Here is a 25,241-nt window from a genome sequence, read left to right as displayed (position 1 = left end):
TGGCTGAGCCCTTAGCCAGTGCCGGTGCTGAAAGAATAAAATATGCCGGTATTCTCATATATTATCCTCCTTGTCATATCCCACTTCCCCCTCATCCCACAATATCTTATGATGTACAAGCTGCACATGGTGTAAGCATGCACCCCTTGCTTTCCAGCCCTCTCCCCACCAAAACCCTACTCTTGTGCCTTCCTCATTTCAGGCACCCAAGAAATGCAGCCTGCCCAGCCAGTGGGTGACAAAGAAGAGGGAGATGAGAGTGAAGAAGAATCACCATCACACGATTTGACACTCCCAGCCACCAGCTCCTCAAGGTCAACCAGCAAGGCCATCTTCAGTGTCCCCCACTGAAAGTCAGCAGCCTTCCACCAACCATGCTGCAGCCAATGGGGTAGCACTGCATGACATCACTAGGACAGGCACTAAGGGAATGCACAAGGGTGATGAGTTGAGTTTTTGATGTAATATTGGATGCCTATATGGATAAAGTTGGATTGGAAAGTTTGCTTTGTGGTGGTTTTTATTTCAGCATTGTGGCCAAGATGTTCAGTAACAGAGGGAAGGTAAGGCGTGGGACAAATGTTGAAAGGGAAATTGGTGTGGTACCGCAGGCAGATGATTCGATCCCGGATAACTCGGCCAGAAAGGGGCTGCCTAGGTTGCAACCTTCCTTCCGCTTCCTCTTCTTCTGCTTCCTCCTCTTCCCTCTGCAAGCAGCTTGTCTCCTTTGCTGCTTCTGCTTCATCTCCGTGTGATGTTGCAGCTCAAGGGGGACTGCAACTAAAGCTCCAGGACTGTGAGTAAGCGGTGTTCTCAGAGGCCTTCCTTTAACATCCAAAGCATTGCAAACATCCAGCAGCACTCCTTGCACACTTCAACAACTTTTTATATATAATGCACCAAGCCACGACTCCAATAAAATATTAAAAAAACACTCCAAAAGCTGAAATCGAAACTTACCTGAAAGATGTGTGTCCCTTTAAGAAGTGCTGACAGCGTCTCTACATGACTGCTGCATGCACGTTCTTCCATTTTTGGTTAGGAGAGGGTCGTATGACATGCAGCAATGTCCAAAATCGCAGTCGTGCGTCAATTCGGACGTTTCATACCGATTGACGTCACGATCTGCACATTTACATGGGAGAGGCGAGCGCAGGCAACGGCAGCGCTGAGGACCTCTCCAAAATGGTGGCTGCCGTGTCCCGCGCAAGAAGCGGGCGGAAACACGGCGGCCGCCATTTTTTCAAGATGACTGGCCTTAACGGCCAGCGCTACAACATCGAATTTCGCGGCCCTGGTCTCTGCACTAACTCTGGTGGTGCATTTCACAGCCTCACAAACCACTGTGTAACAAATATTATCCTGCTCTCTGTCCTAAATCTCTTACATTTATTCTTATATCTGTGTCTTCTCATTCTAGGCCCCTCAATCACTGGAAACATTGGTCCCGATATTTACCAGGTGGCGGGGAGGGTGCAAGGAGAGCGAAGGTGGCCGGGGAGCACGTCGAGGCCAGGGACACAGAGATCCTGCCGAAATTAACGGCAGGACCTCATTACAAATTTTTCTTCCGTTTCCTGCCTGGCCACCAGCCAAATTGGCAGGCTGGCTTCTGTGTAGGAAAACCAGTGGCAGGAGGCCGCAGCCAGAGACTGTCCCCAGCAATTGGTGGCACGGGGTGGGGAAGGCCGGAGATCGGGGCTTCGAGGAATGGGGAAAGAGAGAGGCCATCGTGGGAGGGTGCTTGTTGGAAGGGGGCAGTGGGGGAGGAGAGGTCTGCGATCACAGCAAGAGTGGAGGAGGGGGAAGAGAGAATACTCGATCAGCAGAGGGGTGGCCAAAGGCTTCCTTAAGGGGCCAGGGAGAGCACTCCTGCTCCTCCTGGCCCACAAGGAATACTGTAAAAGGAACTTACCTTGTGGAGCCGGCAGCCTCCCACCTCCCTTTCACTGCCAGATTTCCTAAGCCCTGGGAAACCTTCACGCCAACTGTTAAATTTGAAACAGGCTCCCAATTACACTGTGGGTACCTGATGTAAATATGTTAATGACGTGCCCCACCTTGGGACACTTTATCGCTACGAAATCCGACGGCGTGAAAATGGGGGCAGTTGCGTACGTGGCAGGTTGAGGATGCATTCCCCGTTTATAAATTTTAACCCTCCAACGTGGGGGTTTTATCATCATTTTAAACACTTATATCAAATCGCCCTTGAAGGTCCACTATTCTAAAGCAAACATTCCAATTTTTAAAAAATGCAATACATTAATAATTATTGTGTTGCATTATAGAGCAATGAAACAGATTCAGCACACACTTGTTTAGCTCATCATTAGATCTGTCTTGTTTTTCAGGCGCATTCAGATCACGACTTTCACAAAAAATACTGCCTGAACTTTCATTCACAGGAATCTCTGTCCTGATAAACCAAATATTCCCCCTCTATGCTCTGATAATAGTGCACTATAAAAGGTGCAGTAAATTTTTCTGGCTCTACACAAAGTTTTTTTTTAATTAAAAAACTTACCTTTGATTGGCAGCCACGGGGGCTGCTGAAGAATCCTACGCAGGGAAGGCTTAATGCCTGCCCGCTCATGGAGGTGACAAATTTGTCAAAGGGGTCCTTTAATAGAAGTTAGGCCCCTAATTTACATATTCAAGGAGCTTAACGCCTGTTTAAAATGGGTCCACGAATTTAGCAGTGGGACCAATGCCTGCAAAGATTAGTCGTTGGTCATCCCACTGCTAAATTGCTATGCCCATTTTACACCCGAGAAACGAGCCCATCACATACCAATTTCTACCTGAGTATCCACCCAAACAAAGTTCCCTTTCACATAAATTCTTATAGTCAGAAAATTCTTGACAATTTGAACATTGTTCAATACTTTGAAATCTGATCTGTACATTACAGCATTATGTACATAAGTGGTGCATGTTAAGTACCAATGAACAAAGAATACCATTTAATAAGTAGGATGACAAATTTTAAAAAGTTCTAAGAATACTGCATCAAGCTTTAAAGATTTTTGTTTTTTTCAGCTGCATTTGTGCTATTGTCCTAAAATTGCATTACATAAAATGCAGGGGAGGTTTTGCACTCTTATTTTGCTGCAAAACAAAATAGTAAAATGCAACAACTTATGTAATACATAAAATAGTGTGATCGGGCTGGCAAGTAGAAACTGCTATCAGTGTCAAAATGTAACATCTTCATCTGAACTGCACTTCTCTGCATTCTTCAGAAGGAAATCAGGGCTTCCACTATGTGCCTAAGTAGTATCTTGTGGATAAATCAGAATGTTCCTTACTGTTGTTCAGCCATTTTTTACCACAATTGCACAATCTAGAACGAGATGAACAAACATTTTGAAACTTATACTTGCTAAGAAGCATTGTTTATTGCAGATATGTTGCGATTAGCTGATTTTTTTGTTACCATCAACTAAACCTTTTCACAGGAACCGTTCAATTTTGTGCATTCCCATCATTCTGTAAGTGGTTTGTTAATTCCAATGAAATAGAGCTATTTATTCCCTTTTTGAGGAAAATAGATATTTTACCCCCGTTTGCAAATGGCTATGTTAGGTTGATGAGTGTAAAAGACTTGATTCACATGGAGTCATAGGCCTAGAAATTCGGCCTGGGCACCGGAAGTTCCGCCCCGGAAGGAGCCGATTGCGCCAGCGCGATATTCAGTTTCAGCGCCCCAAACGGAAGCGGGGCGCTGCTCGAGGCGCCCCGCGTCCTTCTTGGGGCGCTGAAACTGAATATCGCAGCGCAACGTGCCGCAGCGCCACACGCTGCGGCACGGCGCACTGTGGTACTGGAGGCCTTCCTCCCCTTCTTAAAGGGGAGGGGCCTGCACCAGCGCGATCAGAGACACAGCCGGGACACAGCCGGCACTGCCCGGGGACAGCGGCGCGAGGAGGTGCTGGCAGGCAGCCAGCAAAAAAAATGGCCGCCCCGCACCTCCCCTTTAATTAGCGCCACTACCGCCGCAGGTCGGCCCCCCTGAACCGGTCGCAGATTGCGGCCGGCGTTACAGCGGGGGGGCGCGACCCAATATTACGATCGGGGCGGTAGCGGGGCGCTGCGCACACTGATGACATCATCGGTGGTGGCGCAGCGCTACAGGCTAACGCCGCCATTAGCGCCCCGCTAAATTTCGTGAGGGGCGTGGCCAGTGGCATTAAAGCCACTAAGTGCCCTCTTTGGGTGCTAACTGGTGGAGCAACCCACCGAATTTCTAGGCCAAAAAGTCATAACGGCACAGAAGGAGGCCATTCGGCCCATCGAGTCCGTGCCGGCTCTCTGTAGAGCAATCCAGTCAGTCCCATTCCCCCGCTCTATCCCCGTAGCCCTGCCAGTTTATTTCCCTCAAGTGCCTACCCAGTCTCCCCTTGAAAACATTGAGTGTGTCCGCTTCCGCCACTTCCGTCGGCAGCGAGTTCCAGGTCCTCACCACTCGCTTTCCTCACATCCCCCCTGTATCTCTTGCCCAAAACCTTAAATCTGTGTCCCCTAGTTCTTGTACCATCAACTAGTGAGAACAGCCTTTCCCCGTCTAGCCTATCCAAACCCGTCATAATCTTGTACACCTCTATCAAATCATCCCGCAACCTCCTTTGCTCTAATGAAAACAAATCCAGCTTCTCCAACCTGTCCTTGTAGCTAAGATCCCCCATCCCCGGAACCATTCTGGTAAATCTCCTCTGCACCCTCTCAAGTGCCTTCACATCCTTCCTAAAGTGTGGTGACCAGAACTGGACACAATACTCTAGTTGTGGCCTAACCAGCACTTTATAAAGGTTCAGCATAACTTCTCTACTTTTGTACTCAATACCTCTATTTATGAAGCCCAAGATCCCATATGCTTTGCTAACCACTCTCTCAATATGTCCCGACACATTCAGGGACCTATGCACATTAACTCCCAGGTCCCTCTGTCTCTGCACACTCTTTAAAACTGTGCCATTAAGTGTATATTGCCTTTCCCTGTTCCTTCTGCCAAAATGCATCACCTCACACTTCTCTCTATTAAATTCCATCTGCCACTTGTCTGCCCATTCTGCTAGCCTTTCTATGTCCTGTTGCAGTCGATTGGTATCATCATCACTGTTTGCCACACCCCCACGTTTGGCGTCATCAGCCAATTTAGAAATTCTACTCTGTATTCCAATATCCAGGTCATTTACATATATCAAAAAAAGCAGTGGCCTCAGCACTGACCCTTGGGGAACACCACTGTCTACCATCCTCCAGCCTGAAAAACAACCATTTACCACAACTCACTGTTGTCTGTCCTTAAGCCAATTCCTTAACCAAGCTGCCACTGACCCACCTATTCCATGAGCCTCAATTTTGTTAACCAGCCTTCTATGTGGTACTTTGTCAAACGCCTTCCGAAAATCCATGCAGACAACATCCATTGCATTCCCTTCATCAATCCTCCCTGTTACTTCATCAAAAAATTCAATTAGATTAGTCAAACACAATCTGCCTTTTACAAATCCATGTTGGCTCTCCTTAATTAGCTTAAACCTCTCCAAGTGCCTGTTAATTTTTTCCTTGATTATTGATTCTAAAACTTTATCCACCACTGATGTTAAACTGACTGGCCTGTAGTTACTAGGATTGCCCTTATACACTTTCTTGAACAATGGTGTCACATTTGCCACTTTCCAATCCTCAGGCACCTCCCCCGCATCTAGGGAAGATTGGAAAATTATGGCAAGCCCTTCCACTATCTCTGATAGTAGTCAGGGTGGGGTCCGATAGTAGCCGGGGGGAGGTTCCGATAGAGGGCGGGGGGAGGGTCCGATAGTGGTTGGGGGCAGGTCTGATAGTGGTCAAGGGGCGGGTCCGATAGTAGCCGGGGGGAGCTTCCGATAGTGGGCGGGGGGAGGGTCCGATAGTGGTCGGGGGCGGGTCTGATAGTGGTCAAGGGGCGGGTCCGATAGTAGCCGGGGGGAGCTTCCGATAGTGGGCGGGGGGAGGGTCCGATAGTGGTCGGGGGGGTCCGATAGTAGTCGGGGGGGGGTCCGATAGTGGTCGAGGAGGGGATCCGATAGTGGTTGGGGGGTTCCAATAGTGGTCAAGGTGGGGGGGGTCCGATAGTGGTCGAGTGAGGGGGTCCGATAGTGGTCGGGGGGGTTCCAATAGTGGTCAGGGGAGGTTCCAATAGTGTTCGGGGGGGTACGATAGTGGTCGGGGGTGGGTCTGATTGTGGTCGGGGGAGGTTCCAATAGTGTTCGGGGGGGGTACGATAGTGGTCGGGGGGGTCCAATAGTGGTCGGGGAGGTTCCAATAGTGTTCGGGGGGGGTACGATAGTGGTCAGAGGGGGGTCCGATAGTGGTCGGGGGATTCCAATAGTGGTCAAGGTGGGGTCCGATAGTGGTTGGTGGGGGTCCGATAGTGGTCATGGGGGGTCGGATAGTGGATAGTGGTCATGGGGGGTCGGATAATGGTCATGGGGGGTCCGATAATGGTCATGGGGGGTCCGATAGTGGTCGAGAGGCGGGTTGGATAGTGGTCGGGGGGAGGTCCGATAGTGGTCGATGGGTTCGATCGTGAGAGGGGGGTCTGATAGTGGTCAGGGGGGGTCCGATAGTGGCCGAGGGGCGGGTCGGATAGTAGTCGGGGGGTCTGATAGTGGTTGATGGGTTCGATCGCGGGAGGGGGTGTCCGATGGTGGTCGGAGGGGTTTCGGTTGGCAGTGGAGCAAACAGATCGTGGGGCGGCGTGTTTACTGTGTAGCTTGTTGGGCTGGAGGAAACACTCCTGCTCCTTCTGGCCCACAGGCAGTGCTGTAAGGGCACTTACCCCATGGATTCAGCCCTTTTCACCTCCTTTCGATAGATTTTTGAATACTAAGGGAATCAAGGGATATGGCGCGAGTGCAGGAAGGTGAAGTTGAGGTAGAAGATCAGCCATGAACTTATTGAATGGCGGAGCAGGCTCAAAGGGCCGAATGGCCTACTCTGGTTCCTATTTCTTATGTTCTTATATTCTTTCACCTGCTGGGTTTCCCGAGGCCTGGGAAACCCGACCGGCTGTGGTTAAAAATAGAATCACTGTTAAAATGAAGGCAGCAGACGCATTAACATATTTAAATGACTAACCTGCCTCCTGCGAGCAGATTGGTCGACCGCCCCTCATCCCACCTCTGTTAAAACCAGAAGTGGGTGGGTTTGAGGCGGGTTGGGTTCCTGTTTCAGATTTTTTGAATTTTAACCTCTGACCCAACCCCAACCCACCCGTTTTTAGGAGTTAAGATTCAGCCCTTACTATTCTTTTTAATTAGTTTATGGGATGTGGGCGTGGGGGACTAGGAGCCAATATAGGTTGCCAAAGGACAAGGGTGCTGGGCGAGCAGGAGTTAGTGTGGAATAAGATATAGGCAGCAGATTCTTGGATGAGCTAATGTTTATGGAGGGTAAAGGGTGGAAACTGGCCCGCATGGCATTGGAATAGTTGAGTCTAGAGCTAACAAAGGCATGGATGAGAGTTTCAGCAGCAGTTGGACATGGGTAGGGACAGAGGCGTGCAATATTATGAAGGTGAAAGTAGGTGGTCTTTGGGAGCAAGAGGATTAGAAGTCAGACGCTCAGCTCAGGATCAAATAGGATGCTGAGATTGTAAACAGTCGGCTGCAACCAGACACAATGGCCGTGGGCCGGGGGGGGGGGATGGAATCGGTGGCAAGGGTACAGCGTTTGTGGCAGGGGCCAAATATGATGCCTTCAGTCTTCCCAATATTTAACTGGAGAAATTTATGGCTCATCCAACACTGAATGTCAGACAAGCTGTCTGCCAATACTGAAGCAGTGGAGGGGTTGAGAGAGGTGGTGGAGAGGTAGAGCTGGGTGTTATCGGTGTACATGTGGAAGCTAATCCCATGTCTTCAGGTAACATTGCCAAGGGGCAGCATGTAGATGAAGATAAAGGGGCTAAGGATGGATCCCTGGGGACTCCAGAGGTAATGGTGTGGGGTTGCTCTGGCTATGATTGGGTCGATAAGAGTGGAACAAAGTGAAGGCAATCCTTGCGCTAAGCAACGGAGAAGAGGCATTGGAGGAGGATGGTGTGGTCAACCGTGTCTGCAGAGAGGTTGAGGAGGGCAAGGAGAGCTAATATATCATAGTCACAGTCACAGAGAATGTTATTTGTGGCTTTGATTAGGGCCGTTTCAGTGCTGTGTCAGGGATGGAAACCTGATTGGAGATATTTAAACAGGGAGTTACAGAAATGATGGGCGTGGATTTCAGATGCAACAGCATGTTCAAGGACTTTGAAGATGAAAGAAAGGTTCAAAATGGGGTGGTGATTTGTAATAACAAAGGGGTTATAAGTGGATTCTTTGAAAAGGGGGGTAATGATGGTGGTTTTGAAAGGGAGGGGGACAGTACCTGATGAGAGGAAGCAATTACAATGTCATCTAGCATGGGGACCAAGAAGGGAAGTTGGGTGGTCAGCAGTTTAGTGGGAATGTGTTCAATAGAGCGCATAAGGTGAAGATAGAAGAGAAACTAAAGAAAGATGTAGGTTCAGGGCTGAGGCATGGGGGAGCCTTGGGGAGGCTTGGCTTGATGGGTAAGAGAAGGGGAAATGTGCCAGAGGCAGCTGAACAGATGGTATCAACCTTACTGACAAAGAAGTTCATGAACTCCTCTCACTTGTTGTTGGACATGAGAATGGAAGGAAAGAGGTGAAGGCTTTAAAGGAGATGGTTAGTAGTGGAGAAATGAAGCCAGGGGTTACCTTTGCTTTCCAGGATGATCCTGGAGCAATTTTAGCAGGGGAGAGTGTGGCCTGATAGCACTTGTTATGGCCAGGCCAAATCTGTTGATGGCTAAACCATTTGTGTGCCAGATGCACTCAAGTCTGCATGCACTGGACTTGAGGGAGCCATGATTGTGGGCCATACCAGGGGAAACAACCAGGATAGGAAAGAGGAAATGTTTTACAGGGGACAAGGGTATCAAAGGTGGAGGAGGGAAGTGGTTGAGCAGAACAACAGCTGGAGAATTATCATGGCATATGGAGGGCCAAAGGCTTGGCCGTTGGCAGCTTGAAAGTACAATTGTAGGTGACTTGGGGGAGAGTTTTTCAAGGGGCGGACACAGAGAAAGTTGGGTTGGAAGGGCACAAAGGAAGTGGTCAGAAATTGCCTTGTCTGCGATCAAGACATTGGGAGTAGAGAGGCCACAAGAGATATCAAATTTGAAGGTGGGAGGGGGTCCATGAATATGATATGAGAGTTTAAAGGGAGGGGGAGGTTAAGGTTGTAAAGGAGCAGTGAAATTAGAGGAGGGCAAGATGAGTTGAGATGAGAATTGAAATTGTTGTAGTGCATCATCTTCATTTGGTTTTATTACTGTATGAAGACCTACCTCAATGCACACAATGGTCCGGAATTTGCGGTCCTTATGACAGCGAACCGGAAGCATTTGCCATCCTTTTGCCTTTGAAACTGACTGCAACTTCAGGATTTAGTGCATGCCCAGCCGAAAGCAGAAATCCCGAAGCTGCGGTCTGTCATTCACTGCTACTCCACCGGCTGCGCTGATTCGCTGTCTGTGAGAATCCTGCATTTTGATTGGCTGCTTACAGCTTGCAGATGTCACAGCAGCTTTTCACTGGGATCCCCATTAACTTGCGTTGATTTCAATTACACATCGGAGAAGCTGAACTTCTCGCCATAGAGATCACGAGATCTTTGTGCGAAGCTTACTTCGGGGCCAGCGGCGAACGCATTTGCTTCACTGCTGACCACAAATTACAAGCCAATATGTGATAAAACATGGGGGGGTATCTTCCCCCTCAGCTAGTGTTATCAAAAAATTAGGTATAGAATATAAACTGGTAAAAAATAAAAGTTCTTATCAATGGATTTTGTGAACCATATATAGAATGGATTATGAGAGATTGATCTAAAGTATATGGGCAGTGTGTAACTAATGGCTTTACTCCTAATAAATAAAGTTTTTTTTTAGCATTTTATCAATAAAACAAACAACAACTTGTATTTATATAGTGCCTTTAACATAGTAAAATGTCCCGAGGTGCTTCATAGGAGCGTTACAGAGCCACATAAGGAGTCATTAGGGCAGATGGGTTTTAAGGAGTGTCTTAAAGGAGGAAAGAGAGGTAGAGGGTGGAGATATTTAAGGAGGGAATTCCAGAGCTTAGGGCCTTGGCAGCTGAAGGTGACGGCCGCTAACGGTGGAGTGATTAAAATCGGGGATGCTCAAGAGGCCAGAATTGGAGGAGCGCAGATATCTCAGAGGGTTGTAGGACTGGAGGAGATTACAGAGATAGGGAGGGGTGAGGACATGGAGGGATTTGAAAAGAAGCATGAGAATTTTAAAATCAAGGTGTTGCTTAACCGGGAGTCAATGTAGGTCAGCGAACACATGGGCCATGGGTGAACAGGACTTGGTGCGAGTTAGGACACGGGCAGCAGAGTTTTGGATGGCCTCAAGTTTATGGAGGGTAGAAAATGTGAGGTTGGCCAGGAGTATGTTGGAATAGTCAAGTCTAGTGGTACCAAAGGCATGGGGGAGGATTTCAGCAGCAAATGAGCTGAGGCAAGGGCGGAGTCGGACGATGTTACGGAGGTGGAAATAGGCAGTCTTAGTTATGGGCTCAGATTCCACATGTACGCTGATGACACCCAGCTCTACCTCACCACCACCTCTCTCGACCCCTCCACTGTCTCTAAATTGTCAGACTGCTTGTCCAACATCCAGTACTGGATGAGCAAAAATTTCCTCCAACTAAATATTGGGAAGACCGAAGCCATTGTCTTCAGTCCCCGCCACAAACTCCGTTCCCTAGTCACCAACTCCATCCCTCTCCCTAACATCTGTCTAAGGCAACCTTGGTGTCATATCAGACCCCGAGATAAGCTTTCAACCACATACCCACGCCATCACTAAAACAAATCTAATTAGAAGCAGATATTATGGATTACAAATACAGTATAAAGATGAAGGTAATTTGATAACCGTACAAGTTACTGTATGTACTCAGTGACCTAGAAAAATATACATGACATTTCTAGTCCATTTAAGGGAATACCCATAATAATTCTGATTTGGCTGAGTCTGGGTACTACGGAGATCTGAGATTAACAGTTACACGACTGCAGTCTGTAGGCCTTTTAAACAGATCTATGTACACAGCACAGATGGCAGTTCTGTGTTGTCATGTCACCAACAAAGCATCTTTGTTGCCTGGAAATATGTCACTTAGGTGAGATCAAAGATAAAGTGAAGCCTCCCCAGACCCATATTTACACAATACACTAACACTAGAATCATAATACTAAGTAACCTATTATCAGAAAGGTGAGGTTCCGTATTGGATGAAAAAAAGTAACAAAAAGCATGTAACACAATCAAATGTTTTTTGCCTATGGAAATTCCTCTAAAAATGGGTGGTTTTAATTGGGCTATGAACTATGAACAGTGCAAACACTACTGATGCTGTCCCCAACTGTTTATATTATATAGATCTTTTAGCAGAAAATAAAAATAATCATGATTGTTCAATAATATAAATTCAATAACCTGTATTTAATGCAAAGTATATTGCAATCCATCCCTCTGATGTAAATTCTGTTTAGTTTAGTATTTTCATTACCTAAAGCCTTACGTATTGCAATAAACCAGTGATTTTTTTTATTCTGTTATCATCCAGTTTAGTGCCTAAGACTTTAAATAATACACTAGCACTAAACCTCTCTCTGGAGAAAGAAACAGAGAGGTGGAGGGCTTTCAGGCAGGAGTTCCAGAGAGTAGGAACAAAGCAACCAAAGGCTCTATCACCAATGATGTGGTGAGGGGAGTGAGATCCACCAAAGGCCAGAGTCAGAGAACCAAAGGAGGATATCTAAGACTAGAGATGGCTTAAGATAGAGGATGAGGTGAGATCATGGAGTATTTGAAGACAAGGATTTAAAAATTAATGTGTTGGGGTACAGGAAGCCAATGTACATTAGCAGAAACCAGTGTGATGGGTGAATGCAACTTATTGTGGAACAGGATAAGAGCAGCTGAGATTTGGATAGGTTGGAGACTAGAGAGGGTGGAGGATGGGAGGCTACCAAGGAGGATATTAGAAAAATCGATTCTAGAGGTGACAAAAGTGTGGATGAGAGTTTCAACAAAAGAGAGGCGGAGGTAGGAGCACAAGCGGGCAATGCTGCGGAGACCGAAATAAATTGTTATGGTGATAGAACAAGGGGCTTGAAGCTTACCTAAGGGTCGAATGGGAAGCCCAGATTTTACAGGGCTTGGTTCAGTTTGAATGAATGCCAGGCAGGCGGCTTGAATCAGCAACAAAGGAGCAGAGTTGTTGGAGGGAGCCAAAATGATGGCTTCCACCTTTCCACTGTGCAGCTGAAGGAAGTTGTGATTCATTTGTGACTTTATGTTGGACAGGCAGTGTTACAAAAAGGAATTGGTTATGAGGTCAAGAAAGATGGTGGAAAGATAAATTTGGTGTCATCGGCATACATAGGGAAACTGACTCCATTTTGTGGATAATGTCTATGAGGGGTAAGCATGCAGGTGCAGCAGGCGGTTAAGAAGGCAAATGGTATGTTGGCCTTCATAGCGAGAGAGTTTGAGTACAGGAACAAGGGTGTCTTGCTGCAGTTGTACAGGGCCTTGGTGAGACCACACCTTGAGTATTGTGTGCAGTTTTGGTTGCCTTATCTGAGGAAGGATGTTCTTGCCATGGAAGGAGTTCAGCGAAGATTCACCAGGCTGATACCTGGGATAGCAGGAATGACGTATGAGGAGAGATTGGGTCGATTGGGCTTGTACTCGCTGGAGTTTAGAAGAATGAGAGGGGATCTCATTGAAACTTATAAAATTCTGACAGGACTGGACAGGCTAGATGCAGGAAGGATGTTCCCGATGGTCGGGGAGTCCAGAACCAGGGGTCACAGTCTAAGGATAAAGGGTATGCCATTTAGGACAGAAATTAGGAGGAATTTCTTCACCCAGAGAGTGGTGAACCTGTGGAATTCTCTACCACAGAAGGCAGTAGAGGCCAATTCATTAAATATATTCAAGAAGGAGTTGGATATATTTCTTAAGGCTAAAGGGATCAAGGGGTATGGGGAGAAAGCAGGGACCTGGTACTGAAATTGGATGATCAGCCATGATCACTTTGGATGGCGGAGCAGGCTCAAGGGGCCGAACGGCCTACTCCTGCTCCTATCTTCTATGTTTCTATGTATTTAAATGAAGAGGAGGTGGCCAAGGCTAGCACAGGGCCAAGAACCAAAACTGTAACCACACCGTCCTATTACAGTATATGAGTATATTTGATGACATCATCACTGAGCATCAAGGACATCTGAACGCATGCTCAGTAGTGTCTCCTGGTGTGGGTAATGTTATTCAAATGGTATCACTGGGAACACTCTGAACTTTCTGACTGCTTCAAACGAGGGACACCAATGTACCAATTCTAATTCGCTGCTCGGACGAACACGCAGGGAGCACACAAGGGCAGGTTGAGCGGCATCTGTAATAAATTACATATTTTACATTTTATAGAAACTAGAGTCAAACATTTTATGCATGAAAGAAGCATGACGTTGTTATTTTCCTTTTAATTCACTTTAATCCACAGCCCAAACCAGATACTACTCGGTTTGAGTTCAGTTTTCGGCATTTCATTTGTTGAATGTTGTACCTATTTACAGTCTTAAGTTACAACTGTCATTTGAACGTTTTAACTAAAGCGACTGTGGTGATGAAAGCACGGTGAAAATGAAATTGGCAGGTTCACAATTGCCGAATAATAGCGGCCTCACGGTGCAATACAAGGATCATGTGAACCGCAGGTTTTTTTTTCTTTCCAAAAATCTAATCTCAGGACAATCAAAAACAGCATAATGCCCCTGTAATCGTGGGGGAAGTTCTTTAATGTTGCTGGCAGCACACCAGCAAGGTCTCGGGGTTATCCTGACTGTGCAAACTCCCACGGGAAAGGTAGAGACTGATTGCTCTTTTCCAAGTAACCAGCCAATTCTTGAAAGGTGTAATGTCAGGACGCTGCTGATAAGGCTCATCTTGCTGGTTAGGATGTGAACTTCCAAAAGCAACTATCTGCTGATAGATTCCCTTTAAGCCGAATTAGCTTTAATCATTTACATTTATTGCAACAATTCATCCTCTTGTGATTAAGGACTAATGTAAATCAGCAGCCTGCATTTTCTCTCCACCCACTTTATTTATGTTACATTATGATGCAATGGGCAGAAGTAGCAGTCATTGTAATTGAGAACAGGGTCTAGTTTGTCTGTTTGGAAAGGTAAACTGAAAGCAGTGTGCTGTAGTGATGGCAAAAAAAGTAACAATCAAATTTCTCTATGTAATGCAGTGCATTGGCTTACAATTTCTTGTGTACGTCTTTAATTTTTTCAATAACATGGTATAAATAATACAAAGGCTCACAAATGTAAACACATTTCCCAAATGCTTGTTATATAAAAAGATTTGCTTTTAAGTAGCTCTTTATTATCTTCTCAGAAACACCCCAAATTGCCGTTGAAACAGTCACTGTTGTGTCACACCCACTTTGAGCACAGTAAGGTTTTGCAAACAGCTATGGGATGGATTACCAGTTGACCTGTTTTCGGTAGTGATTACATATGGGCAAGGCTCTAGGAGAACCCCCTGTTCTTCTTCAAATAGTGCCATGGAATCTTTTTGGTCTATTCACACTATTTGAGTTTCAGTCGAGGTTCTCCTGATTGACCGTCATTTCTCTGGGGTCTCTGCAGATCTTCTGCCCAAGTCAAGATGGACAATTGGAAGAATCCCCACAGAAGTTAATGGTATGCAGGTTTAGTTTCGGCTTTGCACTGATGCTAAACTTGTGAACTGTGATTCAGGTTTGAAGGCCCAAACTGATTCAAAGTGAAACGAGACAGGGAGTCTCACACCACTTTGCACCAATGCTGTGGTTAAGTAATGTAAATGCAGCCTTTACCACCCACCTGAAGCACTGGAACAGTCAAATGGGGCTTGGGTTAAGGCCTCATTTAAAAATGATTGCCACAGTGCAGTGCTCCCTCAATACTGAACCACCTAGATTATGTGCTCAAATCCTGGAATGGGGGTTAATCCACAACCTTCTGAATCAGAATAGACAGCAATATAGATGTTTCTGATTAGTCTTTTGTTTTCAACTCTTACAAACATACTATATTGCAGGGGTAGCCATGGTTTGTCTTTGTGTGCACATCACAGAGCCTCAGGAGCCATATACAAATTCAAATCCATATTCCCATTAATCTGCATATATCTCAAGTTGCTGATATGAACAGATTTCAGTGTTTTGATTTAGGATTTAACCAGCAATGAGGCAACTGTGCTAAAACAGCCCTTTGTAAATCTCTTAGGTCCACGAAATTTAAACAGAAGGAACCAGCAAATAAAAAATAGAAGCTTAGGCCTGGGCTGTTGGGTTTGGAGAGCTGGAGGCCTCAAGGAGTACAGGATCAACACCTTGCTATATCACATATAAATCAAAAGGAATGCCTGTTACAAATTATACGGTTTGAAAACACCGTTTACCTGTGGGATTGCAACACTGAAAGATCATTCTATCCATCTTCCTCCGTGTATCGACAAATTACTAGGAGATTGTCCCTATCTGAAATCGAGAATGGGTTGGATCAGTAGAAATACTAGAGTCCCCTCGCATTGCTGAAGCGATCAACTTCAGCCCCATACTCACGGAAAACTTCACGAAGGACAATGAGTTGACTACTTTTCTATTGACTTTTGTCCATGCAAGCAATGTTTATATCAAGCAAGCCACCCTAGTACTGTAGGAGTAGATAATCAGAGATGATCACAGGGTGGTAGATAGCGATGAAATGAATGCAAGCTGCAAATTAATAAGGGGATTTAGAAACCGAATCTTGTAGATGTGAACTTTGTTCATATCTTACAAAGTAAGAATAATGCCGCCCGTTACAACATTTAATCAATAATCTACAAATTGTTCATAAAATATATCATTCTAATACTGTATTCTGAAACAAGCACTATTTGGATTGAATCTGATCGGTAAGACGATGCTCGTTCAACACTATAGTTGTAATCCTCTTACCTGGGCCTAACGTGAGGACTTCAATTGCCATACTGTCATCATTTGGGATTGTTTGCTCAATAGAATTGAACCAGGAAATTATGAATACCTTTGTGATTCTAATTATTAAAGTCAAATATACTAAGAAACATTTTTAATGGACCATAGACGGCTACAGACTGTCTAGTTTGCCCATACTTCGTCACACACTTCTCTTGATTTCTCTTTTTCTGCCTTTGCTCGCTTTATATCTTTTCATTATTCTTCTGGTCTACAAATATTGCATTATACAGTCAAGTATGAAAATAATGGAAATATGCATCAAAATTCGTATTGCAGAAATAAAACGTTAGATTCGTAACCAAACCCCCCCCCCCCCCAGACAATTGTCATCCAACATTCGCATTGGTACACGTGGAAACTTAAATTCCTTCGTGACACGAGGGAGTGAGGCTCTTTGTCACTTACCAAGTACCAAGCTCCGGATTCTATAAATACAGAATTGCAATTATAATTCATAGAAGCGCAACATACATACTTATATTTTTCGGGGAAGGGGTGGTATTATCTCTGGAAAGCTAATCATTGAAAGAGCAGCGGTTCTAATCAAGGCACTTTTAATCGTCAAAATGATTCGGACTTTGATTACTTCAATAGCTGTTGGTTTGTGAAACGACTCGGGGACCAATGATTGACGGGGACCTGTTACCGCATCTCCTTAACTTCAGTATTCCCACGTACTTTAGCGCTTACAATTGCTCGTAATTGCGTTCATACTCTAGTGAGAGCAACCTCACAGCCTACAATAAAGATATCAACATGAGAAAGGGGTATAAGTAAACTGAGATGACTATATGAGTCTGATATGAGCAATTTAACAACAGCTGCCTTGACATTCCGCTGCATTCTAAACATTTTGAAAATGCCGGTGATAATGACGTTTGAAATACCAGTGGATGGAATGAGAACATTTGGATAAAGAGAAAAGTGCCACCGGGCTCATCCAGCTCGTCCCGAACATGGACACATCGCATCGCTGTATTCCGAAATTCACTGCAGTTAACGTCGTCTCTGTTATTGGGATGTATTTAATAGTTATAAGATCAGAAATAAAACTCTTCATAACCGCAAGTTTGGCGGTGGGATCAATCAACTCACATCACAAACAACTCACATAGTTGGATGTTCAAATGTGACCGAGGCATCACACATTTATTGAGAATATGCTGAAAGGAGCGTCAATGTTGAAAACGTAAGCAAATCAAACACTGTTGTAAAATGAGTTAATCGTTAACATTTATTAGCCGGTGGAATGGTAATGTAGTTTAATAAAAATCGATTACCCTTCTTTGCCAATTGCTGTGATATAATCATAAAACGTACACTGTGGTATCATGCCTTGGCTGAGACGATGCACGATATTGACCCGTGTTAAACATTCCAGAGATTGGCGTCACTGGCTCTGATATAAAACACTAAGTGTGCGTACTGATTTCACAATATAACAAATAATGACTATTTTAGGTGTTTCCACTGTCTGCAAACAGTATGTCTGATATTTTGGTTGTTTCTACACCTTCTAAATTGATTATGCTGTCATTGTACTGTCAACTTCCAAAAATCATGTTCCACGGAATCATCACAGAGCATTGGAAACAGTTATAGAGACTAATGGGCAAAGGTACCGGATAAAGCCATAAATATTAATCAGTCTTTTAAGATACTGCAGATCAATAACCTAGTTTCTGAAAGTGGTTTCAGCTTGTATTTCAAATGTCCCGTTTGTTTTCTTTAATTCACGGTTTCCCTACAATTTTAGCATCAGAAAACTCAAAACCTGAATTACTACCTGTCACTGCCCTCCTCTAGTTGTGTTGGTAGTTAATTTTGGCTCAAAGAAATCTCGTGCGGGAAAATGAAAGACCCTCATTGCATTAAATGTTCTTTCGCTGTCCGTGTCCACTCGCGTTGGCACTGGCAGCTGATCGGGAGTTTGCTCTTCTCGGAGATGCTGCTCTGTCGTGTGTCAGTCGTGTGACAGCACTTTCAACACGATCGGCGCTCTCCTCTGATTTCCGACAAGCTTTAGAAAAAAAAAACATTTGAACACCCTGACAATTATCAGTAAAAATGTGCCTGGAATCTCAAATACTCCTTAACCATTGTTGCATATTGGCATTTCGAGCAGCGTTTCATTAGATTGAAATTCAAGCGGACAGCAACATTTAATTGGACAAAAAAGAGTTTAAAAGTTCAATTTTAAAAGCTTTCAGGTTTCCGGAACTGCTTCACAAAATTAGTATTACTGTTATTAGCCTCAAAGTTTGTCTAATGTAACTCTAACAAGTTGCAGCAATCAATTGACACCCTTATACTAACATAATATTTTGATACGGTTCTGGGTATATACTTGACATTCTGCTTAAATTGTAATTTCCATCTGTCTTGCAATCCTACATATCCCGCAGCACTTTATCATCGAGCCTTATCGATGTTTGATATAGGTACACACGTGTTTAGTCAATTGGTTTGCACACAGGGGATATGTAAACATCTTGGTGCACCTTTTTATTCTAACTTTACTTTTCTCACGGTTCTTGAAGGGAGCAGATGACGTGATGTATGAGATTAGCCCTGACCAGGTGCAAACCAGGTATAGAAAAACTGTGTACTCTGGATTTCAAAAGAGCTGGAGTGCTTGTTGGCAGGGAGGGACGCGCTTTGCTGGCGTTCTATGGGACTTGAGTGTGAGAAAATCAGTGAGGCGTTTGCAAAACAGTTTCAGAACCTGAGGCAAAACAACTTACCAGCCCACAAAATCCCAGCCAGAACTGTCTCTCTGCACACAGCAAAACAATCAAGTCAGGACGATCCAACGGACGCCTCCTAAAGTGCGCCCTGTCTTTTATTGTTTCTAGAGTAAACATAAAACCTATATAACCGAAAACATGGCAGAGTCCCAATCCCACACAGCTTTCCACTTGCAACCATCGGAAACTTGAAGATTTGAAAGCGTTTCTCTGCCACGTGACTACTGCACACAGCGACAAGATATTTATAGGGAGAGGGGTCATCCTACTCAATGGGAATAGCCAAAAGATCAAACAATCCATTATGATAAGAAATACTAGTTAAAGTGGTTATGACAAGTTGCATTTTACACATGTTAATCATTTGATTTTCACGGCAGATGCTCGTTATATCTGAATATGTTTTAAATGTGAACCGAAGGTTTGAGGATATACTGACAATCTGTAGGTACTTGTGAAATGCACCAGATAACTCAGGACTCGACAGGAGTAGTATTTTCTTTAAAAAATATTGTTGCCCGAGACAACAACACACAAACTACCCCTCAATAGAATCGCCAAAGCAAATAACCTTTGCAGAGTGCCCGGTGCAGTACTCGTATATCATTAGTGGTTTGTTTTGGAGGCTACAAATCATTTCGTTTGAAAACGCTGTCATCACATCTTTCCGATTGGTGTAGTTACTGGTTCTCAGTATAACGTTCGAGTCACTGGGGGAGAAATTTTAAATTAATATCATTACTGATCATGAGAAACGTCCCTTTAAGAATTGAATATAGACTTATATTAAAATTATTCAAAGTTTATGTTTACTTAAAAATATATATCCTAGCGTTAAATGTATATAAATATAAATGCTACGTTTTTAATGACTGTAAGGTGCAGGACTTTTAGTGCAGTACGCATGCTCAGAGAACTTCTGATCCCGTGTATGAAGAATTATGTTTAAAGGGATAATATTTCCGTACTGTAACGTCACAAAATGAATAAGCATCCTGGTTTAACTTTACCGCTGAACATCCGTTACAAACGAATGGATGAACAACACAGAATCTGCATTTTAAAAAGCCATTGCAAAAACGAAATTGATGAATGATTTATTCAGCGAAATAGTTGGCATTTCCGCTTTAAACTATTGAAAATGGAATGAATAAGGCGGTGGCTGTGTTTCCTCGTTCCGTGTTTTTAATGACTGGCTCGCACCAGTTGCCTTGCTGACTGGCAGTGTATTAAAAGGTGCTCACATTTCATCAGAAACCTTCACAAATCAAGCTCACGCACCAGATTTTGAACATGTTCAGGCCAGTACAGCTTCCAATTTAAGAAGGGAAATCGTATGTGGGTATTCAAAAAAATCCGCAAATGCTGGAAGTCTGGAATAAAAAATAAAAAAAATGCTGAAAACACATAAGGGTCGTCACATAAGAAAGATAGGCTGTCGTTTAGAGTGTAGATACTGTCTTTATTTCTATTATTACATTGTTCAAAATTTCTTCAGAATTATACTTAATTGTATAATTTTTCCGATTGACATTTTACATCTTTTAATTTGATTCAAAATATTACACCATGACGACACTGTATCCGTGAAAATGCTGAAGTTTCGCTCAGCAACGTATGTTTTATCTCGTGATGACGCAAAATACCTCAACTAAAGCTGCTTCTAAGCATTTTTAATACTGTCTGATCAGTTTCAGGTCTCATCTACTTGCTCTTCCTTAAAAAAAAACTACACGTGTGGCGGGGGGCTGGGGGGATACATTCGCAAAATATAAATACAGCATTGTAATGGCGTCCAATTGTTTTTGTTTATAGAACCCGAAGAAACTTTTCCTGGAAAAGCTAACTATTCCCCTGGGACAATGGCAACATGTTAACTACTGCAAATGTAACAGCCTTTGAAACTGCAGACATGGACTAGTAATCAATGCACGTCATTAAAAGTTGCAGATATGAAAATAATCCATAACTAAGCTGTAGATACTGGCGTCTTCCCAGAATGTTGTTAGCTATATACTCGGTGCAATCAACAACGCAAAAAATGCTGACTTGCAGCAGACTTCAATTTGTTATGCTTGGCATGGGACTTCATTGCACCTTTAATGGGTTAACCGAGCCCGCCAGCGACTGCATCGGCCGAACATCAATCTTTAAGCGTGTGGGGGAGCAAAGACCGAGCCTGCCGAGACGCTTCCCTCCGCCGACCGCATTGCTGCCTTAAGTCGGACGGTAGCTGCGACTTGCTGGCCGGCTGCGGTATCTGCTCCCAGCTCCGGGTGCAGCATGCTCCCTGCTGGTTGCTGGCCACGCGTCGAGGGGGTCCCCGGCAGCACGAGCAGTCGAAAGCAACCACCCACCCCTCCCCCTCGGTCAGTGCAGATGATAGCGTGTGAGGGCCCTCGTTCTGCAGCTGCTGGTATCGCAGCTTTCACCCTTTTCCTGGCGTACACACACCCAGCAATCTCCCCAGGCAAGGAGCGCCGCTAAATATTTACAATAAGCCTTCTCCCAGTGGCGAGGGGGGAGTGGTTTTCCCAGGCTTTTACACAGCTGCTATTGCCCTCACCCTTCCTCCCTCCCCCCAACAATAAAGCGCTTGGCACGTGCTCCCACCTGATAATGGAGCTCGCATGCCGACAGACGTCAAAGCGCCTCCAGCTCGCGGATCCCCTTTCCCCTTTGATTGACAGCCCGCCCGGGCGATTGCCACACGTTTATTGGCCGCTCGCCCCGTCGCGTTGCAACCAATCGTGGCGCGCCGTCCACCACGAGCTGGAGCGTCGCGCCCCGGGGACGGGCTCGTGTGTGCCGCGCTCTGATTGGTCACAAGTTAGTGTGGGAAAGAAACTTTGAGAAGTTTCACACGAGCCGTTCGCGTGCAATCCCAGATATAAATACAGGCGGCCAGAGCTGATCTTTACACAGTGGCGATCTGCGTTCATATCACTGATAATAACACAACCAAAGCAATATCTATATATATATAAATCAAATAAAGTGCCCCGGCTGGCTTGGAAATAAACTCGCGGGTTACAAGACGCGGAAAGAAGACAAAACTTTAAAAAGTCACCGATCGCAAGGAATCGTTTAAAACAAATCTGCTGGAATCTTGTATAAGAAAATGCCAGCAGATATAATGGAGAAATCGTCCTCTTCCCCTGTGGCTGCTACCCCAGCCAGTGTAAACGCTACACCAGATAAGCCAAAAACTGCTTCTGAAAATCGGAAGGTAAATACTTTGCCCACTGTTGTATCTAGTTTTTTTGTAGAAGTCATACAAATACATCAAAGACAGAGTTATGTTCCTGTTACTTAATGAAACATCCTTCTTTTTTCAGTCATCCAAACCAATCATGGAGAAGAGACGCCGGGCGAGAATAAATGAAAGTTTAAGTCAACTTAAAACGCTGATCCTAGATGCGCTGAAGAAAGATGTAAGTATCTGATCGTGTGTTTTAACTTTGCGTGCGGTGTCAGCAGGCAGTGAATTAGTGCAGTGCGTGCGTGTCACTTCCCTTCATTTATACCAAATTTTATCCTTGACTTACAGAGTTCCAGACATTCAAAGTTAGAAAAAGCTGACATCCTGGAAATGACAGTGAAACATCTCCGAAATCTGCAGCGAGCCCAAATGACTGGTAAGTGTTTAATTCACAATGTATTGCTGTCTTCCGAACTTCCGTCTGTGGTCGAGCTGGTATTCGGTAACATTTTACTGACTTGGCGAAAGTTAAGGTTTCCCACGGTCTGGGTTATTTATAGATTCTAACTTGGCGACTGTTTCCGCACTAGCTCCTCCAAATTAAATGGCCTTGTGCTAAATACTTGAAATAATTTTAAGAATGTTTACTTATCAATTTGTTTCAAGTGTGACACCCAGCTACAGCCAAATAGTTCTAGTCGTTTAAATAGTTGTATGATTAATCACTATTTGGAAAGACGTAATTCTATAATGCGAATAACATAAGTATAGCAAACTGTTTTATCAATCAATGACTGAAACTTGGAGATATGGCAATCAAATGGAATCATTAATTTCTTTTTTTTTTACATTTTAGCTGCTTTGAGCACAGATCCGACAGTTCTGGGCAAATACCGAGCCGGCTTCAGCGAGTGTATGAACGAAGTGACCCGATTCTTGTCCACCTGCGAAGGGGTTAACACAGAAGTCCGCACCAGACTCCTCAGTCATTTGGCAAACTGCATGTCTCAGATCAACGCCATGAACTACTCCCAGCCGGCCCCCAGCCCAGCTGTGACCGGCGGATCCCACGCTGCTTTTGGACAGCCCTTGCACGTCCAACTACCGGGATCAGGCGGCAGCGGCATGCCCCTGAATGGAGTCAACATGCCTTGCAAACTGAGTGCTGCTGACGCAATGCCTGCAGCCGCGGTTGCCGCTGCCACGAAAGTCTACGGCGGGTTCCAGCTTGTGCCAGCATCAGACGGCCAGTTTGCATTCCTCATTCCCAACACGGCTTTTGGACCCAGTGGACAGCTAACGGCAGGACCTATCATCCCTTTGTATGCCAATGCCAACGTGACTGCATTGCCCTCCGCCATCTCCCCGGCCAGCAGGTCCCCCATACAACCGTCTGGGATTACCCCAGTGCCCGGCTTCCCTCCTCCACTCTCGGCTGCCACCACTGCTGTCAGTCCGGTTAGTGTGGGCGTACCATCAGATTCCTTAGATTCCGTCTGGAGACCCTGGTAACTGGGCCACTTCGCGTGAAACAAGTGACTGGAAACTTTTTTAAAAGAAGGACTTTCTTTTTAAAGTTCATTTCGTGTATAGAATTGTATAGCAATGTCGATATTATGCACTATATTTGTATATACTTAGAATGTTCATATCGGATTGCATTTGTCTTATCAAGATGTTCTATGATGTGATGAAATGCCAAAGATAAATTGAATGCTCTTAAAAGTTCCTTCCTATTTGGAAGATTTATATTTGAAATAAAAAGAAAACTAACATTCATAAAGTTGTTTGCCTTTCTGTGAGCAGAACGCAAGCGCGAAAGGAGGGGCTGTGAATGGTGTGTTAAAGAGGAAAAGCGACTCAATGAAAGGAATGGGTGGGGGACAGGGGACGAGTTAAACAGTGATCGTCTTGTAAACTCAACAATCTTACTTTGGTATTTGGTGTGAGAATCCGATTCAGAATGTGTTCTGCAATATAAATGTTTTTTCTCTAAACACCAGCCTTCAGATTTTAAATTTGGCGCGTGATTTGACCTATTGTTGAGGAATGGGAAAAGGAGCCCCTAATTATGCGAGATCTTTGTGTGTAAATTCTACGATCAGATGTCGATAAACCTGTTCTCAGTATCGGGTTTCGCCTCTTACAAGCTTCGGCCAGAAAAGGCAGCTTTAAACAGTCACAGATTCTGTAGGGAATTTGTTGAGTTCCTACCACAAAACTTGTTGTATTTTGTCTGGTAACACAGGTGGTTGATCGTGTACCCAGGTGGTGGAGGCAAGGAGAAACCAGACAAAGAGAGAAAAATGCGAATGAGACATACTAGCATTTGCAGTTGGTTGAAACTCGCATTTTTTTAAAAAAAAGGTTTGTTTTGTGTGAAAGTTACAAAAACAGGCTAATCTCTCTAAGGGCCCCAGGTGTTTAATGCGCTATTCATGTGGTTTCGTCAACAATGCATAAAGTACGCGGGGCAAATCAACCCGATACTTAACCGTATTATCCCAGAAAGACTTGATCTCATCATTGTGGTAAAGGTGCAGAACTATTTCAGGCTCCTGGTGGACAAAAACTTGTCGATCAGAGAAAGAACAATCCTGCTAAAGAAAATATGTCCCATTGTGTTACAGTTCAGAGGGAGTGACTTGCTCATTGTTGCGCAGTTATTACACGGAAACGTTAAGCACAGCACCTGATTACACATAAACTGGTTGTCAGTCAGGAAATTCCCGGGATCATTACACACAGTGGTGTCAGGGCATGCAGGCTGCAGTAAAGCGTTTTGATCCAAGTGGTTTTTGGGTGACCTTTACAGCTCTTTGAACAAATGCACATGTGGTCTGTGATGCTTCCTTTTGCTGAAGAGCTTTGGAAATTTGAATTATCCCCAACAGTGCTGACCTAGCAAGCATCCTGCACGGCGTTAGCGTATTACAATTAAAAAAATCAGTTCTGAATCTGCTCACGTCTTTTTAAATGTATCTTAGGTAACTTTAGACTAATAAAGACACATCATTACTTAAGATTTAAAAAAATAAAGTTAATAAAAACATGAGGGCCTGACAACTACATGAGATAAGGTTACAAAATATTAAATTGGCAG

At 44.5% G+C, this 25,241-nt stretch overlaps 1 protein-coding gene and 1 long non-coding RNA gene across 2 annotated transcripts; one reads left to right on the top strand and one right to left on the bottom strand.

Annotated features, from left to right (window-relative positions):
- Positions 1-16,584: 16,584 nt before the first annotated feature.
- LOC147115731 (uncharacterized) lies at positions 16,585-21,762 on the bottom strand. The gene is made up of 3 exons (XR_015078677.1): positions 21,550-21,762; positions 18,934-20,309; positions 16,585-18,209 (listed from the first exon to the last, which is right to left on the bottom strand). It is a non-coding gene; the product is annotated as an uncharacterized LOC147115731 (long non-coding RNA).
- A 101-nt stretch (positions 21,763-21,863) lies between these two features.
- hes1 (hes family bHLH transcription factor 1) lies at positions 21,864-23,937 on the top strand. Its single transcript, XM_085990226.1, has 4 exons — positions 21,864-22,165; positions 22,275-22,370; positions 22,487-22,574; positions 22,995-23,937. The coding sequence occupies exons 1-4, from the start codon at positions 22,058-22,060 to the stop codon at positions 23,648-23,650; spliced, it is 948 nt and encodes a 315-aa protein (XP_085846352.1). The 5' UTR covers positions 21,864-22,057; the 3' UTR covers positions 23,651-23,937.
- Positions 23,938-25,241: the final 1,304 nt, after the last annotated feature.

Source organism: Somniosus microcephalus, chromosome 6, assembly GCF_052327205.1.
Source record: "Somniosus microcephalus isolate GS21.2 chromosome 6, FLI_Smic_1.0, whole genome shotgun sequence".
NCBI lineage: Eukaryota > Metazoa > Chordata > Chondrichthyes > Squaliformes > Somniosidae > Somniosus > Somniosus microcephalus.
Note: the sequence above shows the minus strand (reverse complement) of the source record. Positions and strands in the feature narration are given on the sequence as shown.

What these genes read in the sequence shown, in the direction of transcription:
- hes1 (XM_085990226.1), top strand. Translation starts at nt 22,058, where the DNA reads ATGCCAGCAGATATAATGGAGAAATCGTCCTCTTCCCCTGTGGCTGCT. An exon ending in TAGATGCGCTGAAGAAAGAT is followed by an intron (nt 22,371 to 22,486) that starts GTAAGTATCTGA and finishes CTTGACTTACAG; the next exon opens with AGTTCCAGACATTCAAAGTT. An exon ending in GCAGCGAGCCCAAATGACTG is followed by an intron (nt 22,575 to 22,994) that starts GTAAGTGTTTAA and finishes TTTACATTTTAG; the next exon opens with CTGCTTTGAGCACAGATCCG.